At 44.4% G+C, this 19,995-nt stretch overlaps 2 protein-coding genes across 6 annotated transcripts in view; one reads left to right on the top strand and one right to left on the bottom strand.

Moving 5' to 3' along the window:
- Nucleotides 1-905: 905 nt before the first annotated feature.
- Nucleotides 906-14,310, top strand: SLC32A1 (solute carrier family 32 member 1). Its single transcript, XM_085895600.1, has 2 exons — nt 906-1,587; nt 12,833-14,310. The coding sequence occupies exons 1-2, from the start codon at nt 1,201-1,203 to the stop codon at nt 14,018-14,020; spliced, it is 1,575 nt and encodes a 524-aa protein (XP_085751726.1). The 5' UTR covers nt 906-1,200; the 3' UTR covers nt 14,021-14,310.
- Nucleotides 14,311-14,365: 55 nt separating this feature from the next.
- LOC147020304 (receptor-type tyrosine-protein phosphatase kappa-like) overlaps nt 14,366-19,995 on the bottom strand; it is a 374,226-nt gene continuing 368,596 nt past the window's right edge. For all 5 annotated transcript variants that reach the window (XM_085895598.1, XM_085895596.1, XM_085895595.1 and 2 more), the window contains one exon: nt 14,366-16,118. In XM_085895598.1, coding sequence (XP_085751724.1) covers nt 16,065-16,118 — 54 coding nt within the window. In that variant the 3' untranslated portion in view covers nt 14,366-16,064. The remainder of the gene's footprint in view (nt 16,119-19,995) is intronic.

Here is a 19,995-nt window from a genome sequence, read left to right on the forward strand (position 1 = left end):
AATGGACCGTAATATCGACCACGAGGTTGTATGGACCGTAATATCGACCACGAGGTTGAATGGACCGCAATCGACCACGAGGTTGAATGGACCGTAATATCGACCACGAGGTTGAATGGACCGTAATATCGACCACGAGGTTGTATGGACCGTAATATCGACCACGAGGTTGAATGGACCGCAATCGACCACGAGGTTGTATGGACCGTAATATCGACCACGAGGTTGAATGGACCGCAATCGACCACGAGGTTGAATGGACCGTAATATCGACCACCAGGTTGAATGGACCGTAATCAGTGTGACCACTCCTCATTTTCATAAACGCCAAGGTGAGCCAATGAAAAAAGCCAACAATTCACAAGGTTTCGGAAAAGCGATGATAATAGAAAACCAAGACGCCAAGGTGAACAACGAATCGTCAAGATCTTGTGAAAAAAGCCAAGGAGTGGTCACACTGACCGCAATCGACGACGAGGTTGAATGGACCGCAATCGACTACATGCGTTAAAATGGAGCACGAGTGAATCCGTGGTTAGAATGAACCGCAATCGGCCCACGTGATTAGAATGGACCAGGAGTGAACGTGAGGTTCGATCTCAGGGATCTGCTACGGAAAGGACCACAGGGACGTGGGAGATCAGAGACCGTATTTATATGGAGTCTGGTTGCGCTACAGCGCTGGCAATGCGGGGGTGGTGGAAAGGGTGGAGGCCAAGAAGGGGGTGTGGGGGGTACTGAGAAGCTCGTCACGTGGGGCTGATGAGCCGTGAAATGAAACATCCATCAGCATCGTCCCCCTTGGATCTATGGGGCTCTTCCATAGAGCGGTAGAGAACCTATCCGGGATGTCCGCGGGATAGCGTTGGGCGGGTCTTGTACATTCCCGCTCCTTTGAACCGCCTCGTCTTCCCCCTTCTTCTTATTTCCAGGGGGTTTAGAGCTATCAACGTCCGGTCCACACGGCCGGATATACTAGGGACGAGGTACAACATTCGGGTCGGGTTGTTCAGGTTTGGACAAATTGTGTTTGATCTCCAATTCAATCGAAGTTTATGTTCGTGTCGATCTGAAATTGTCGAACACCGTCGGTGCGCTTCCATCCATACGGACTCCACGAACGGATGCTCGAGCTCCCATCTAGTCCTTGACCTGAGGACGGACAACCGATTCGATCCGAAACGGACGATCTGCACTAAGATGTCCATTCTCAAGAACAAACTGTCTGGCGTCGCCTCGGGCGCGGTCTCGAAATCGCAGTCCAAGGTGAGCGGACTCTTGGCCAGAGCGGGATTCCAGGCAGCCACCAACGAGGAGGCCGTGGGCTTTGCGCAATGCGACGTTCTCGATCGAGACCATCGCCATGGCCTCATGGAGATGGATGACCTCAGGCAGGACGGTCTAGTGGGAGGAAACGCCAAGCACCAGGGCGGTCCAGGAGAGGAGTCATACCAGGGGGGCGGAGGAGTCAGCGAGGGGTCGCAGGACCCCGTGTGTGCACGGGACTCCGACCCCGGAGAGATCGCCGAAGTGAAGCCCAAAATTAGCGCCTGGGATGCCGGGTGGAACGTAACGAACGCGATCCAGGTGAAGATCGCGTGCTCAGAGGGGAAAATGGGGGTTTCGTGCGTGTTCCTCGGAGGGGGAATTGGGACCTTACCGCACGTGCTCGGTAGGGGAATGTTGGCTTTCTTCGCTCGTTTTAAGGGGGAAAATGGGGAATTTGTGTACGTTTTCAGATGGGGAAATGGGGGCTTTGTGCGCGTTCTCAGAGGAAGAAATGGGGGTTTGTGTGCGTGTTTCTCGGAGGGGGAAATGGGGGGTTACAGCACGTGCTCGGAGGGGGAAATGGGAGCTTTGTGCGCGTTCTCAGAGGAAGAAATGGGGTCGGAGGGGGAAATGGGGGTTACAGCACGTGCTCGGAGGGGGAAATGGGAGCTTTGTGCGCGTGCTCGGAGGGGGGAATGGGGGGTTAGTGCATGTTCTCGGAAAAGGAAATGTGGGGTTAGTGCTCGTGTTTGGAAGGAGAAATGTAGGCTTAGAGCACGTGTTCGGAGGGGAAAATGGGAGCTTTGTGTGCGTGCTCGGAGGGGGGGGATATGGGAGGTAAGTGCGGGTGCTCGGAAGGGGAATTGGGGAGTTAGTGCTCGTGCATGGAGGGCAAAATGTGAATTTTTGCGTGTTCTCGGAGGGGGAAACGGTGGGTTTATTGGCTGCCTTTGTACAATCCCCACATATACTTTATCAGAGGGACAAAGGATGCACGCGCGCGAATCGCGCTTTATCGCCCCGATCGTGATTACATCCCTGGTCATGCGGTCCGTACTTTGATCGATGCGTTTCGAGAGAAACCCGATAGGATCGCGGATTTAAACACGAGAATGGCGCGATTCGCTTATTAAACACAAATAATTCGTTCGGATTAGACAATCAACGCGTTTATCGAGTCACAAAGCAATCGCTATGAAATATGCATTGAGCAAATAAAGTGTAAAATCTGTGTTCGTCAAATGGTGTGAGCTTTTAGGAATCGAGGGTCTTGGAGAAGGGTCTCCGTGCATGAGCTGAGGCTCGATTGATGGGCGGGATGACGTCACGAGGTTCAAGAGTCAACTCCGCCCCTTCACCAATCGCACCCACAACTACCCATTCCATGCCCACCCCGAGTCCATCACCTTTCCCGATTTCCCTTCTCCCTCCGCGCTAACCGGATCACGTACCGGGAATCGTTAGACACGAAACGGTGGTAACGGTAGACGTCGTTCCCTAAATGAAGGTAAACTTTTCTGACATGATTCCGTTGAACAAATTTAATGCACAATCATAACGACCAGCCTCGGTGGCGAAATGGTTCTTGAGCGTCCACAGTGAACCTGCAGGTCGCCGGTTCGAACTCCTTCCGAGTTCTAAGAAACATTTAAAAATGCTGATATCCTTCCTTGCTTGATTTAAAAAGATAAACAGGGATAAACAACCACAGGTTGGGAATAATAGCGCTGGTGTGAATTGGTCTTGCTGATAGCAACCTCCTGCGTCGAAGTTCCTTGCAAGGGATCTCATTGTATTGCAATTAAAAAAGGCGACAAGTCTGGAGACGGCGATGGTTCACGAGCAATGTACACAGTTCGCCTTTTTTATTTTTTGACCTTCGAGGGGACGCCACGGGCAAACTGGCGGGAATCGGGAAAAACGTGAATGATGAAAGTTGTAGTACTCGAAGAGCACTACTTGGATATCAACTTTCATTCGAAACAGCTGAAAACCCTAGGAGCTCGATGCCCAATTTCTTGATTTTTTTGACATTTTCTAAGTTTGTGACCTTGTGACGAAAATTAAAAATCGAGCTCCGTGGGGCTATGCAGGTGCCATTGGGCTAACCAAATACTGAAACCCCTGCCAGATTCGACAAACCCCCTCGGAGCAGATGTAACCTGAAATCGGTTATCCCCTAAAACACATGTTTTTTGGGCGTGGCTCCGCCCATAATAAGTGCACCACGCCCGTTCTCAGGAAAACACAACTTGATCATGATATAAACCTCCCACCCAAATTTTATCAGGATCGGATCAAAACCCACGGAGCTATGCTCGGGACAGTCAGACAGACACACCCATAACGAATATAGTGGTCACTTACTGACTCGTGAACCAATAAACCTAATCTGTGATTACTTCAGGTCACATTGTTCAAAGCAGACACAGCACACGTAACAAACTTTTTTCAGCAAATAGTTTTTTGTAAACTTCACGAAATCCACAATAAAATTTATAGGAGACTAAAAAACGACGTGAAAAGCATGTGAACTCAAGTGAGATGATGGTAAATGATCCCAGTAAACTCCACTACATAAGGTGAAATGATGGTAAATGATCCCAGTAAACTCCACTACATCAGGTGAGATGATGGTAAATTATCCCAGTAAACTCCACTCCATCAGGTGAGGTGATGGTAAATGATCAATTATCCCAGTAAACTCCACTACATTAGGTGAGATGATGGTAAATTATCCCAGTAAACTCCACTCCATCAGGTGAGGTGATGGTAAATGATCAATTATCCCAGTAAACTCCACTCCATAAGGTGAGATGATGGTAAATGATCAATTATCCCAGTAAACTCCACTCCATAAGGTGAGGTGATGGTAAATGATCAATTATCCCAGTAAACTCCACTCCATAAGGTGAGATGACGGTAAATGATCAATTATCCTAGTAAACTCCACTCCATAACGTGAGGTGATGGTAAATGATCAATTATTCCAGTAAATTCCACTCCATTAGATGAGATGATGGAAAATGATCAATTATCCCAGTAAACTCCACTCCATAAGGTGAGATGATGGTAAATGATCCCAGTAAACTCCACTCCATAAGGTGAGATGATGGTAAATGATCAAATATCCCAATAAACTCCACTCCATAAGGTGAGATGATGGTAAGTGATCAATTATCCCAGTAAACTCCACTCCATAAGGTGAGATGATGGTAAATGATCAATTATCCCAGTAAACTCCACTCCATAAGGTGAGATGATGGTAAATGATCCCAGTAAACTCCACTCCATAAGGTGAGATGATGGTAAATGATCAATTATCCCAGTAAACTCCACTCCATAAGGTGAGGTGATGGTAAATGATCAATTATCCCAGTAAACTCCACTCCATAAGGTGAGATGATGGTAAATGATCAATTATCCCAGTAAACTCTACTACATAAGGAGAGATGGTGGTAAATGATCAATTATCCCAGTAAACTCTACTACATAAGGTGAGATGATGGTAAATGATCACAGTAAACTCCACAACATAAGGTGAGATGATGTTAAATGATCAATAAACCCTGGTAAATAAAGTGAGATGATGGTAAAAGATCCCAGTAAACTCCACTACATAAGGTGAGATGATGGAAAATGATCTCAGTAAACTCCACTACATAAATTGAGATGATGGTAAATTATCCCAGTAAACTCCACTACATAAGTTAAGATGATGGTAAATGATAAATTATCCCAGTAAATTCTACTACATAAGGTGAGATGATGGTAAATGATCCCAGTAAACTCTAAGGTGAGGTGTTGGTAAAAGACCCCAGTTAACCCTGGTAAATAAGGTGAGGTGCTGGTAAATGTCATGAGTAAACCACGGAAAATAAGGTGAGGTATTGGTAAATGATCCTTGTAAACCATGGTAAATAAGATGAGGTGTTGGTAAATGATCTCAGTAAACCGTGGCAAATAAGGTGAGATGATGTTAAATGATCCCAGTAAACCCTTGTAAATAAGGTGAGGCGTTGGTAAATGATCCCAGTAAACCCCAGCAAATAAGGTGAGGTACTGGTAAATGATCCAAGTAAACCACGGTAAATAAGGTGAGGTGTTGTCAAATGACCCGATTAAACCTCGGTAAATAAGCTGAGATGCTGGTAAATGATGCCAGCGAAACCCGGTAAATAAGGTGAGGTGCTGGTAAATGATCCCAGTAAACCGTGGCAAATAAGGTGAGGAGCTGGTAAATGATGCAAGTAAACCCTGGTAAATAAGGTGAGGTGTTGATAAATGATCCCATAAACCATGGCAAATAAGGTGAGGAGCTGGTAAATGTTGCCAGTGATCCCTGGTAAATAAGATGAGTTATTTTTGGTCACAGTAAATCCCGGGAAATGAAACGGGTAAACCCTGGTAAATAAATGAGGTGAGGTGTTGGTAAATGATCCCAGTGAACTCCACTACATGAAGTGAGATGATGTTAAATGATCCCAGTAAATAAGATGATGTGTTGGTAAATGATCCCAGTAAACTCCACGACATAAGGAGAGACGATGGTAAATGATCCCAGTAATCTCTGATAAATAATGGGATATGTTGGTAAGTAATCCCAGTAAACCCTGGCAAATAAGGTGAGGTGTTTGTAAATGATCACAGTGAACTCCGATAAATAAGGTGAGGTGTTGGTAAATGATCTCAGTAAACCCTGGTAAATAAGGTGAGGTGCTGGTAAACGATCCCAGTAAACCCCGATAAATATGGTCCCGTGCTGGTAAATGATCCTTGTAAACCTCGTTAAATAAGGTGCGGTGTTGGTAAATGATCCCATTGAACCTTAGTAAATAAGGTGAGGTGCTGGTAAATGATCCTATTAAACCCCAATAAGTAAGGTGGGGTGCTGGTTAATGATCCCAGTAAACCCTGGTAAATAAGGTAAGGTGCTGGTAAATGATGCAAGTAAACCCTTGGAAATAAGGTGTGGTGCTGGTAAATTATGAAAGCGAACCCCAGTAAATAAGGTGAGGTGCTGGAAAATGATCCCAGTGAACCCCAGCAAATAAGGTGAGGTGCTGGTAAATGATGAAAGCGAACCCCAATAAATAAGGTGAGGTGCTGGAAAATGATCCTAGTAAACCCCAGAAAATAAGGTGAGGTGCTGGTAAATGATGCAAGTAAACCCTGGTAAATAAGGTGTGGTGCTGGTTAATGATCCCCGTAAACCCTGGTAAATAAGGTGATGTGCTGGTAAATGATCCGAGTAAACCCTGGTAAATAAGGTGAGGTGCTGGTAAATGATCCGTGTAAACCCCGGTAAATAAGGTGAGGTCTTTGTAAATGATCCGAGTAAACTCCAGTAAATAAGGTGAGGCGGTTGTAAATTATCCCAGCAAACCCCAGTAAATAAGGTGAGGTGCTGGTATATGATCTGAGTAAACCCTGGTAAATAAGGTGAGGTGCTGGTAAATGATCTGTGTAAACCCCAGTAAATAAGGTGAGGTCTTTGTAAATGATCTGAGTAAACTCCAGTAAGTAAGGTGTGGTGTTGGTAAATTATCCCAGTAAACCTTGGTAAATAAGGTGAGGTGCTGGTAAATGATCCGAGTAAACCCTGGTAAATAAGGTGAGGCGGTTGTAAATTATCCCAGCAAACCCCAGTAAATAAGGTGAGGTGCTGGTAAATGATCCGAGTTAACCCTGGTAAATAAGGTGAGGTGCTCGTAAGTGGTCCCAGTAAACCCGGGTAAATAAGGTGAGGTGCTGGTAAATGATCCCAGTAAACCCCGGTAAATAAGGTGTGGTGCTGGTAAATGGTCCCAGTAAACCCCGGTAAATAAGGTGAGGTGCTGGTAAGTGGTCCCAGTAAACCCCGGTAAATAACGTGAGATGCTGGTAAATGATCCTGTAAACCACGGTAATTATAAAGGGATAGAGCCAACGGATTATAAAAGCATTCATGGCGACCAATCCTGTTTCTCTGAAATGATATAGATACTTGTAAAATAAACAGTTATTAGCATTGAAAATATAAACTTGTGAAGTAAACTTGTAAATCCCGAAACAATGAAAACATCAGCATAATGACATCAAGAGTGGTTTCAAAGACGGGTGACATCACGTGATTTGGAACACAGACCCATCACGATGGGAGCCAGTGGGTCGGTATTGACCCTATGCACTAAGCGAGTGACGTCACAGCGGAAGGTTGGGCTCTGCCATATCGAGCGGCAAAAAATCATGGCCACCACGCATGTGTCACCCGGACTTCTGGGCTATTTCCATGGATTAGATGGTATTTCTAAGAAGAGGTACTGCGATAAACTGAAGCTGTGTGGTCTTTAGCGAAAATCCTTATATCATTTCAAAGGATAAATGGACAACAGAAAGGAAATTTTGGCCTCAAATAGTTTTCCCTGACATCTCATGTTTACCTCGTTGAAACGCCGGGTCCTTACACTCAAGCCAGCCTGAAAGCCTTCACGAGTATGGACGCTTACTCATGTTATGTCACTGGGTTTGTGAGTGACATAATCTCGACGAAAGCTGACAAGAACTGTATTATCGTGAGGTAAAGGTAATACAAGTCTGTTTTCTTTCATTTCACTTGTATTATTTCATTTCAATTGTATTATTGTATTCATTGTTGCTCGTTTTGTTCAGCAACCAGCGTCACTTTTTTTTAACCTGACTGCTGCCACAAGTTAATTTCAAGTGAACCTTTTGTCTAAATGGTGTTTGTAGAAAATCTTGGTTCGTCAGTTTCCTTAGAGTCACATGATATTTTTTCCATGACAAACATCCGGTGTAATGCCACACACGCTGCTGTGGGTATTTCCAAGTGGTAGTTTTTTTTTTATGTATTATACATATCTATGTGACTTTCTGTGGTGAAACAACTCAGAACTGTGCGCGTTCGACAGCTGTTAGAAAGGCGATCGAGCCGATCTGATTCTGTCAATAAAACAAGGGATATAATGCATTTTAATGATACAAATCAGACGATATTTTGTAACCACCAGCTATTTAATACCAAATACTGAAATAACGTATCAGAAATTAGTGACATATCGGAGACAAAATGAAGGCCGCACAACCAGTCATGTTCGCCAGGTCGCCATTTTCTCTTCTCAGAACCGATATCCAAAGATTTCGTCGGCCTACTTCGACGGGAAAGCGGTAAAACTGCACTCCAGAGCCTTTAGGATATCGCTGAGTACATCCCGGGGCACATCAACTCTAACCCATTTGCAGAAAAAAAAATCGCTTGCTTGGAAATAACTGTGTAGTTGAACTTTCTTGCCGCTCAATATGGCGGAGCTGCCTCAGTCACGTGACCGGTGATGTCATCTGAATAAGGGCGATTGCTACTCACCTGAGGCGATGAGCGAATCGACGACTCGATGTAAAAAAAAAAATCTACTTCAGGGATTTGATAAAAGTGTAACTTTTCTGCTGTTTTTCATATTTTATTTTCCCCATTAACAATCATTTGAACCTTTACGAGGATTCTTGTCGTTTTGTTTTCTGTGTCAAACCACTAGCCGAATGATCGACTCGAGTCCCGAACGTTCATCAAGGGTCAACGATAAAGAACGTGAACCAGCAACGTTTGAAGTAACTTTGCGCACGACCTTCGGAGGGGGGGGGCGAAATTTTACGTCAATGTTTCAATGACGTCACGTTTCGGAATCGAATTCATTGATGGGTGTCGTTGAGAGTTTAAAATGTCCAAACTCCGGTAAAAGACGATAATAACGAACGTGCAGATATTCACGTTGGTACATCGTTGGCTGGTGATGCTGTCGTTTGTTTAAAAAAAAATGACCTCATTGATAACTCGTTTGCCTTTTTATGAATGGAACCAAATTTTGAAGGTCACGTGACGACGACTCAAAAAGGTCTTCATCTTGAAACACGAGATTGTGAAATCGAATTGGAATGGTGGATCCAGCACCGAAACCCGCTCAGAATCCTGGACGAACTTCCATTGGCAAACTCGACGAGGGTCATTTCGTGAGTCCGTACGTCCCTGGAGCTGTCCTGAGCTTCTGCTCAACATTCTCCTTCCAGTGTCCTCGGCTCTGATCTCTGCACCGCACTCTGACTTTGGTTTGGTGTCTCATCGCAAAACCGCTGAATCCTTCCGAATTCACCATCAATAATCCCCAACCCCACCCACAACGCACACCCCAATCCTCACCCCTCGTGTCCCTCGATCAGCAGCATTGGAACCTTCACTTCCTACCTTCTCGACCCACACACTTCACATCCCATCATCATACCCATGCACTTCACACCTGGCATTGCACACAATCATTTTGTGGTTTTGTTTCTTTCATTTCATTTGTCCCGAAGGACGATCTGATGCAAAGAATGAAATTACTGAAAGAGGATGAAAAATGCCATCCAGCCACACGTTTCCCACACATACCGTAACCTCGAACCTCGAAGGATGGCCACCTGTCACCGTTGTTAAGGGTGCTGCACATGCATTTGGGTGTCGTGTCTTTGGAGCGTCTGAATCGAGGGCCTTGTGGGAGTCTCCTGGCTTGGGAGCGTCTGAAGAGCCTCTGACATTTTTCACATTGGTGCTGGGAATCTGCTTCTCTTCCAAAGTGGGGCGAGAACACTTTACACACCTCCGATTCTTCCACCCAGCATTGGAGAGGAATCCACAGCCACACACCTCGCATGGTCGTGACCAGCCTGTTGTCGAAGGGTATGATTCTCCCAGCCTTATCTACTTGGATGGCGATGAGGACTTCCAGGAAATCCCAACACACTGTTTGCCACAGGCCCTCTGCTACCAAGTCCTCCCCTTAATCTGGAAGCTCTTCAGGTGTTGCCTCCCCTTCTTTCCTCCTCCTCAACCGTGGTCTGTGGGTGGGACATGTCTGCGGTAGTTATCCGCAAAGAAGCTGCTTTGGAGTCCTGTCATTATATTTCCTTGACACATGGCCTAACAATCTCGACACATGGCCTGGATTTCCTTCAAAGAAGAGTGAAGTCCAAACTCACTTGCTACATTGTTATCAGTTGTACCCTGCTGGTGTTGATGATGCATCACATGCACCGATGATAGAAGCCCTCAAGCTTCTTCCTGGTCCTGCTCTTCTTGGTCTATGTCTCTGATCCATAGAGAAGCATCCTTTAAGACGACACAGACGTAGACATAACTTGGTGGTCGTTGAAAGGTCAAAGCTTTAGAAGCATGATCCATCATTGGGTAAACCTGTTCTTTACACCCCCTCACCTCCCCACCCCACTCCCACTCATGATTATCATTGTTCAGAAGTACTTAAGCTGAGTGACGACCTCGTTTGTTCTTTCACCCATGTCAATCGGTGCTACATCAGTCTCTCACAATCCTTCCCCAGCTAGCATGAGCTCAATCTTTGGGAGACTCACTGTGAATCACCACTTACTTAGATGTCCCTCACAGAAGCACTTTCACCATCTGTTCCATCTTGGATCTTGGGGTAGTGACTGCACATGCATCGGCAAATAGCTATCTGGCTTGGTGATCTTGATCAAACCACTACCAGCTTTCCATAGCACTTGAGGGTACTTTCACCCCAAGTGAATGACACTGGTCACGTCTCTATTCAATAACCAGGTTGGAGAGGAGATTAAACACGCATGGGGTAATTGTACATCCATGCCTAAGTCCATTATTGACTTGGATCTGTGGGACTGCCCTGCCATTCATCAACACCTATGCTACCATGCCTTCATAAAGGGACCTGCTCAAGGAAACCATCATAGCTGGAAAGGCATAACTCCTTAGCACCATCCTATGTAGCCATTTAGAGGACATAATGTGCACACACACACACACACACACACACACACACACACACACACACACACACACACACACACACACACACACACACACACACACACACACACACACACACACACACACACACACACACACACACACACACACACACACACACACATATACACACACACACACACACACTTTTGATAATCATCACGTCGATGCATTTTGCTGTTACTTGCTTGGATTGAAGCTATGCCGCTGAGGCAGTGCCCCCTGTAGCTCAGAGCAGGAATTTATAATTAAATTTGTTCGGCATGCCAGCGATAGCTCCCCTACTCTTCGCAAGGGACACCATGGGATCTTTTATGCCCACCAACTAATGCTAGCAGACGGGACACGCAGTTTCACCTCCATTTGATGGACAGTACAGACTTCAATCAATCGCCTCACATGTGAAACACCAGTATGACAGTTTATAGCTGGACTGAGATTCATATCTCTAGGCTATCTTGCCAGCCTTGTGATGATGGTCTCCAAAGCAGGACAGACCTGGAAAGAAAGGGTTACACCATGTATGAGGAGAAAGGTTCATGTGGTGCAAGCAGGGCAGAAAGGTGGCCTTTTGGGAAGGTGACGAGGCAATGAGTGACTGCGACCTGAAGCAACTCGTCATGAAGACCAAAGTTTTAAACAAAATCCATTTTATAAAAGATAAACAAAACATTGACAAGTTAACGTCAGAAAGAAAGCACATCTTGTGTTTTCTGATGTGACCTATTGTTATAACGTTCATTAACGTCAGTCAGTCCCAATTTTAGAGATTGTCTCGTTGACATTAATAGATATTAGGGAAATTAAACAATTGTTGACCCTTTTACTGGTGGCCAGCTCATCCACCATTTTATTATATTGCGTTTCTGATGGGTTCATCGATTATAATCAGCCTTAGCAGACAATCCACATTAACACAGCATTAAAGTTCAGATTATTTTGGGTTTTTGGGAAGGTTATTCATACATTCAATTCCAAACATGGTACTTTGTTGGGATTATGATTTACTGAATGCATGTATTTGCTTTTAGGGGAAGACCGAACCCATTGTCTGCTTGGGTACAATACTTCTGTTTGATAGAGCCAAGGCCTTCTTATCATATTCTGCAGCCTATGCATAATGTGGATTCAGAAGGGAGTGGGAGGTTAGGGGGAGGGAGTAGGTGAGCTATTGCTGGCATCCTGGCTAAATTCCAAATTCCTATGCTCACTCACAGATGGTGTTGGGTCAGCGGCAATAGCCATGCCCTCAGACAATGACACTACCCCACAGCCTTGAACTATATATGAAAGAAGAAGAAGAAAGGGGTGGAGAGGGGGAAGGTCCCACAGTCGTTGATAGTTTTGATGGTGATTGTGCAGTGGTGGAAAGTTTACAAAAGCACGTGACAGTTGTAGGTTTCACCAAACTGGATTATGTGCTTCATTCCATACTTGATAATGTTCTGAGAAACTCTTAAGAATGCTTCATGGGGAACAATTCCGGGCATGTCCCAAACCTCTGAGAATTTTGGAGCTATCTATTCCTTACGTATATAGAGGAGATCTTAACACCAAATCATCTTCTCCATCCCCTACTACAACTAACTGCTCATCCACATGCCCAACTAAGGGGGGTAGCAGCCATATGCAATAAATAGATTATCCCTTTTAAAAATACTTCTAATTAGTAGATGAGTGGTATGAAAAGAAAGATTAAGTGATTCATTTAAATGATCTTTTTCTGTGCAGGGCATGTTCGTGCTGGGCCTCCCATATGCCATCCTGCACGGTGGTTACATCGGTCTATTCCTCATGACATTTGCGGCCGTTGTGTGCTGCTACACAGGGAAGATCCTTATTGCCTGCCTTTACGAGGAGGATGAAGATGGAAACCTGGTACGGGTGCACAACTCGTACGTCGACGTGGCCAATGCGTGCTGCCGTCCACGCTTTCCAAGGCTGGGTGGTTACGTGGTTAACATGGCGCAACTGATCGAGCTGCTCATGACATGCGTGTTGTACGTGGTCGTCAGTGGTAACCTGATGTACAACAGCTTCCCAGACCTACCCGTGTCAGAGCGAGCGTGGTCGGTGTTATCCACCGCATTGCTCCTACCGTGCGCCTTCTTGAGGAACCTGAAGGCCGTGTCCAAATTCAGTTTGCTGTGCTCTCTTACACACTTTGTTATCAACTTTTTGGTCATCGGTTACTGTCTGACCAGAGCTGGAGACTGGGCATGGGACAAGGTGAAATTCTACATCGACGTGAACACTTTTCCAGTGTCTATTGGAATCATTGTGTTCAGCTACACGTCACAAATCTTCTTGCCATCTCTGGAGGGAAACATGAAAAATCGCAACGAGTTCCACTCCATGATGAACTGGACCCACATATCTGCATGCATCCTCAAATCAGTGTTTGCTCTGCTCGCCTTCCTCACTTGGGCCGACGACACAAAAGAGGTCATCACCGACAACCTCCCAACGTCAATCCGAGCGACGGTCAACATTTTCCTGGTGGCCAAAGCCCTGCTCTCATACCCCTTGCCTTTCTTCGCTGCCATTGAAGGCATTGAGACTTCGAATTTTCAAGACACCACCGATACATGGTTTCCCAGTTGTTATGCACTAGACGGCAAGCTAAAGACCTGGGGCCTTACCCTGCGCACCGTCTTGGTAATTGCAACCCTCCTCATGGCCATTTATATTCCTCATTTCGCTCTTCTCATGGGCCTAACGGGCAGCTTCACAGGAGCTTCACTCTCTTTCCTTTTGCCATGCCTCTTCCACCTCCGCCTCAAATGGAGGCAGCTCCTTTGGCACCATGTCTTTTTTGACATCTCCATATTCATCGTCGGAGTTGTCTGTAGCGTTTCAGGCTTCATCAATTCAATTCGTGGATTGATCGAGGCCTTCAAAGAAGATGCCCAGAAATGAAGAAGAAAAAAATTCTCATTTTTTCCCTCCAATTCTTCAGGTTGGGCAGCACTTGGAAAAGTGGGCACATGAATAAAAAGTGCACCAAATCAAACAAGCAGCACGCACTGAAGCTTGGAAATCAGAGGAAATCGTGTTCATTCCTGGTACCCACCATTGTTTCCGTTTGTCAGCGAATCGTCCCATTCGGTCACGTCGGGTACTATGCGTTTCGCGTTCACCCTTGTTGATGTAAACATTTACGAAATATGCCATAAATGTCACAAAACGAACAAAGAAATGCCCAGAGGTGCCAAACCAGAGAAGCACTGAAAAAACACAAAAGCAAACCTCGTTCACGAATCGTCAAAATCGTTTTGAGATTTATTTATATCCATTTCATCAAATGCAGTTAAAAAGAAATTATTTGCCACTAAAAATCATGGAAAGAAAATGATGACGATACTTGTGCAATACCACCATCCATCTGAATAAAATTGGTTTCATTTGTACTTGGCTCACAAGGGAATTTCTTTTCTGCCGCAGAAATTCTTGAATGCTTGCGGAACAACGTCCTTAGGATAATGATCCAAATCTAAAATAATTCGTTGAAAAATGATCTACCACACTGCACTTTAGCACGAGTATACCACAAAAAAAAACCTTACATTCGGGAATACGACAGATGATTCTGTACATGGAATCGTACATCACATCAAATGAAGAGTCCTTCAATTGATGTGAGTTAAGCCTCTACTCGTGACCAGCACGATGGGCAAAAATATATTGAAATTATCCACGGGAACATTAGCGTTTGTTAAGTTCACCATGACATCACAGGGAACAAGTATCGTACTCCAGATCCCTCACGTGGGAAACAGCGCTTCATGCTGGTATATGACGACATAAAGTACGGTAATTTCGTTCACAAAATAACCGTCAGCATTTCCATAGACAAGTCAAAAGCCAGCATTGTTAACATGATATGGCAGGAATGGCAGATTGAACAAAATATGAAGGCAACGGGCATCGGACAAGGACGTATGCTTTCCTTCAACGCAGTATTTGAAATTGTAGTACGACGTAACAAATCGAAAGCATTTGAGGATCGCAGGTTTGGATCTTACAAACTCCATATTAACAAGAAATGGAAAACTGTGCATGATGTACATGAGCCTTGAGCTGCTGTGCATCGTTCTTGTTCAATGTGTTTCGGCACAAAGTCGTGACTTTGGGGAAAAACCTTTTTGAGTTTTCGTGCACGGAATGCAGCAGACGCAAACAAAGCGCTCGTCCTGTGCGTTTCATGTCACTGTACATATATGGCATACTCTTTGGTTTTTTTGTACAAAGAATAAAGCAAAAATGAACTCACGAGCATGGGTCTCTGTAAACACAACGTCATAAATGGACTTGGAAGGATGGGTATTTGTACAGAGCGCATGCAGAGTCAACAACGTCAACAATCATAAACGAAACTACGGACATGGATGCAGGGATAAAATGTCACACAAGAACAAATAAGCAAATACTAGAGTGTATAATGCAATACGAGGCTGGCATTAACGATTACAATTACATATAAACGAGTTCGTTGTTCGCATTTCGTTCCCTTGAGGAGCGCTTATGAAATCAGTTGTTGTTAAACAACAAAACATACATATGACGAGTAAATGTGGCGATTATTACAGGTTTAACGGCGAGATAAAAACCGAGTGCAAAATGCGTATTGTTTGTACATGCGAGAAACGTCCCGAAGTTCTGTCTGCAAATTGCGTCCGCATTCCGTCCACACCGTCTCTCGTCTATCCTGAAGATAAACACGCCAAATCGGATGTAAAAAGCAGTTTTGTCTTCTCCATTGATGTTCTGGAAGAAACTCGAGAAGCTGCTTGAGGGAATGTGGTGCATCTCCAAGGGTCAGCTACAGAGGGTGTTCATCTACAGGCTGAAAACTCTGGTCGGAGTAGACCAAGATCATAGCGCGATCAGCATTGTGTCCATCGTGGTTGCCCAGATTGGACTTTTTTCCATCTCTGCATTACCGATTGGTGAAGCACGGAGATCACACAGTTTCCAGGTACTCCAGCATCACTTCGTAGCAGAACTGGTACTGGTTCTGCAACGTGAACAAAGCAAGCAAAAATTTTATCGTCACATCTTCAGATCTGAAATTATAATCAAAAATATGCTGGATAAAAGGTTTGTTATTAAAAAATAATCAAATTAAAGATAAGGCAACGTTTATTGAAACAAATCTTTTTTTTTTAATGAGCACAACTTTCCTATCCACTCACACTTGTGGGTGATATTCCTGTTATCACACATGGGAGCTGTTCAAAAAAGAATTGGAATGATTTACTCAGAATAGTCCAAGAAACACCAACATCTTTATTTTTCAATATAGAAGGAGAGGTAATTAATAATGTAGTGTGTCTGTGATATACAGTGTGGTACAAAAGTACGAGTCCACTTAAATCAATGCCAAGCTTTCTCAAATCACGATTTCAACCATTAATTTGTTATAATATTGAAGATACTGCACATATCCATACTCTTAAATTTATTGTTGTTATTTGAATGACACGTCTTAACAGAATAAATGAAGGGTGAATACATTTGAGAGAAATAAAATGTATGTGAGCAGTCTGACTATGCTCTGGCATGCATTACAACACTGTTGGAAAAATATTGACTCAAACATAATCCATAAACTATTCAAATCAATCCCAAATGGAGTCGAGTCAGTTCTCAAGGCAAAAGGAGGTCACACTGATTTTTGATTAAACGTAAAGACAGATTTGATTTTTCCTCTTATAATAAGTGTTGTATCCTTAAGAGTTCATGGAAATCCATTGAAAGCGCTTTTTGTTTCATATCACAATGATTTATTTTGTTATCACGTCTCAATTAACACATTTCCTGCTGGATTCATACTTTTGCACCCAAATGTATTATATATCAAGACCAAAACACGTCTCTTACCCATAATTAGACAGAATAACCAAATCATTTAGCTCCAAGTGGTTGAAATCTTTATAATTAACCCCCCTGTTTTTCTGTCCAAAGAAAGCTGCAAAAAGCAACCAAGAAAAGATACACAACATAATCTCTTTGCTGTTTGAAACCCTAGCCAGGTTCCTCTACAGCTGCAGACATTCACAAGTAGCAAATACATAAGAATCCCAACGCGACACACCCTCATCATACACCGAACGAGATTCACCACTTTTTGGTGAGTCATCAGTGACAGAGTAACCAAACGCACAACACCCAGGCTCTCAAAGAGAAACACCATGCAATGCCAATAACCTGTACCTGACAGAGTGTTGGTGTTGCCAAAGCAGTTTCTTGGTAAGGGTTGCCATTGCCTTCCCAGCGTTGGTTGTCCATGCACTATCCTTTTAAATGCTGAGTGTCAAGTAAGGAGGCAGCACATACTTAAAAAAAAAAGAAGAAAAGCCTTTGGTATGACTCGGACAGGGTTTGAACCGCCAACTTCCGAGACTCAAAGTGGACGCTCTTACCGTTATGCCTGGTTTAGCAGTCATTACATAAACATCAAGAAACAATCACATCTCTCACCTGCTTTTTTGGCTAGAGGAGTAGGGGGTTAATTCTAAAGATCCTCGCCACCTGGAGATAATTGATTAGGTGAGAGCTTATTGGTTGTTCCCTCCAAATATGGGTGAGAGATGTGATATGGTCTTGATATTTATATGATGACATATCGGCACAGCTACCGGGTAAGGTAGCTGCAGCTTGCCTCTCACATTAATCTAATTCAATGGATAAGTTAATTCGTTGTGTGACAGTAAGAGTTAAGATTGGATTCTTAGGTTCCTAATGGAGAACCTTGGCAGGAGGCAAAGGTTCCAGGGATGAGGCTGTGTTACATGGAAGGGTGGGGTGGAGGAGGGAGGGACATACCAACCATACGATTGTGGTGAGAATGGTATGGTTTTTATGTCTGCATAGGTTAGACTACTCTTGTGACAGGGAAAATGTCAGAGTAAGTCGGGTTGTAAAACGTGCATCGAGGAGGGAGTATGAACTCCAAGACAGTGTTGTGTAAGTTTGTTGTGTAAAACCTCCTGTTTATGGGTGAGGCCAGGTGAAGTCTGGTGGCATCAGGCATTTAACACCAAAGACACATTGAAAAGTGCATTGCGCTTTCAGAGGAATGACCATTACAAATTGTTTGGTCGGCAGGCTGTGCAAGTTATGGCAGCGAGGTCTGCTGCGGAACCCTACAGGAAGGTAGAACACTTTTGTGGCCAATAGCAGGGACTCGCCGTGCATGGGGTTGGTCCTTTAGTTCATGAGGGTCATGGCTGCACTCTGCGCGGCAGTTGAGATTTGCATATGGCAACGCCAACATCTTGCTGTCTCTGCTTCACTCTCATTGCCATTTCCACAGCTCCATCACTTTCTGAGCCGCACTTCATTCCTGCAGTGCCGACCCGCATGACCACACTATTGTGATAGATCCTGACCAGCTCGTGTCAGCCACAAGCCCATGCCTGTACCCATTGTTCATCATACATGAGCCTGGTAAACGGAACCATTAGGGGGTTTTAGGCTTTATTTATTTATTTCCTATTGCACATAAGTTCGGTATTGCACATAAGCCTCACCTAACCCGTTTGTTGTCGTCGTGCGCCAGATCTATCCGGGTTCTGTTGTCTCGTTTATCCCCATGTCCTATTTCATTATAATAAACCTTCTTATTAAGAGACATTTTCCTGCCTTTTTCTTCCCATGAGTTGTGCCGCAAAGTTTGGCCTCAGATTTGAGCGATCCTTGGTTTTTGTAAATGGCAAAGAACAGTTAATTGAACGCAATGTGAATTTGGTAAGCTCGGCAATATTCAGAGGAAGCAAAAGCTCTGAGCGTGATGGGTGACATTATTACAAGAGGGTGTGTTGAAAAATAATGCCTCCTATTATTTTTCTCCAAACCAGATAAAATATATTTGAATGAAACAAAACGCAATCCACACATTAGTTCTTCCTGACACTGGTTACAAGGTTTCATGATTCTGACACTAGATGTACCAGTGCTACATTTGTCAATATATGGCAGCAGGTAGCATGATGTCAGTGCTGTGAAGCTTGAAACACTGGAGATGAGAGTTGTGATGACTGACTGGAGATGAGAGTCGGGTGCATCATTACGACAGTGAGAGTAAGAGTAAGAGATTTTCTATGGAGTACCACCCTCGATCACCAATTTCTATTTGCCATTATAATATGTTACTGTATCCTTAAGAGTTCATGGAAATCCCGAGAAAGTGCATTTGGTTTCATCTTAGGGATAAGTAGGGAGGCATCCTTCCATCTTGAGAGAGGATGTGATTTTGAACTGGAGGTCACTATTGGTTGCGAGCCACAGGAGTAAAACACTTGCGGCTGTGGCTGGCGAGGCCCACCTGGGAGTGGCAGTCTCGACAGCACTGCGGGTAAACGAAGGGTGAGTTGGAAGTTGGCAACAACTTCCTATGTCTGCGTTTCTTGTCATGTTCTTCTTCTTGCCTTTGGTCACGATTCTCAATTCTTTTTCAGAGTAAGTATTTTCATACTTCTCTATCCATAGCTTTGCATTCTCAGTCACAAAGGGTAATGGAACAAGCTCTGAAGTCCCTCTTGCACACATCGTTGAACTGAAGGTGTGGATGACCAAACTGCCGCTTTCATTCCCTCACCTCTTCGTATAGAAGGTTTTTGGGAAGCCACACATCTTCCATGCAACACACATGGCCAAGTTACCACAGCGACCACTGGCTCAGCATGGCAAAGATGGCTTGGCATACAGCCTTTATAAGTACTGCAGTGTTGGGCACTTTGTCCTTCCATGAAACGTCAATAATTCTACAAAGAAAGTGGAGCTGAAGACGATTCAGCCTTCTCTCTTGGATTAAGTCGGTCAAGACCCGCTGCCATAGAGGAGGATGCCAAGAACACATGCCAGGCAAACCTGCTCTTTTGTGTGAATGG

This window comes from Eptatretus burgeri, chromosome 9, assembly GCF_056783735.1.
Source record: "Eptatretus burgeri isolate ZD-2024b chromosome 9, Ebu_testis_v1, whole genome shotgun sequence".
Taxonomy (NCBI): Eukaryota; Metazoa; Chordata; class Myxini; order Myxiniformes; family Myxinidae; genus Eptatretus; species Eptatretus burgeri.

Coding starts and splice junctions, on each gene's coding strand:
- SLC32A1 (XM_085895600.1), top strand. CDS start 1,201: ATGTCCATTCTCAAGAACAAACTGTCTGGCGTCGCCTCGGGCGCGGTC. Junction 1,588..12,832: donor ACGTAACGAACGCGATCCAG/GTGAAGATCGCG, acceptor TTTTCTGTGCAG/GGCATGTTCGTGCTGGGCCT.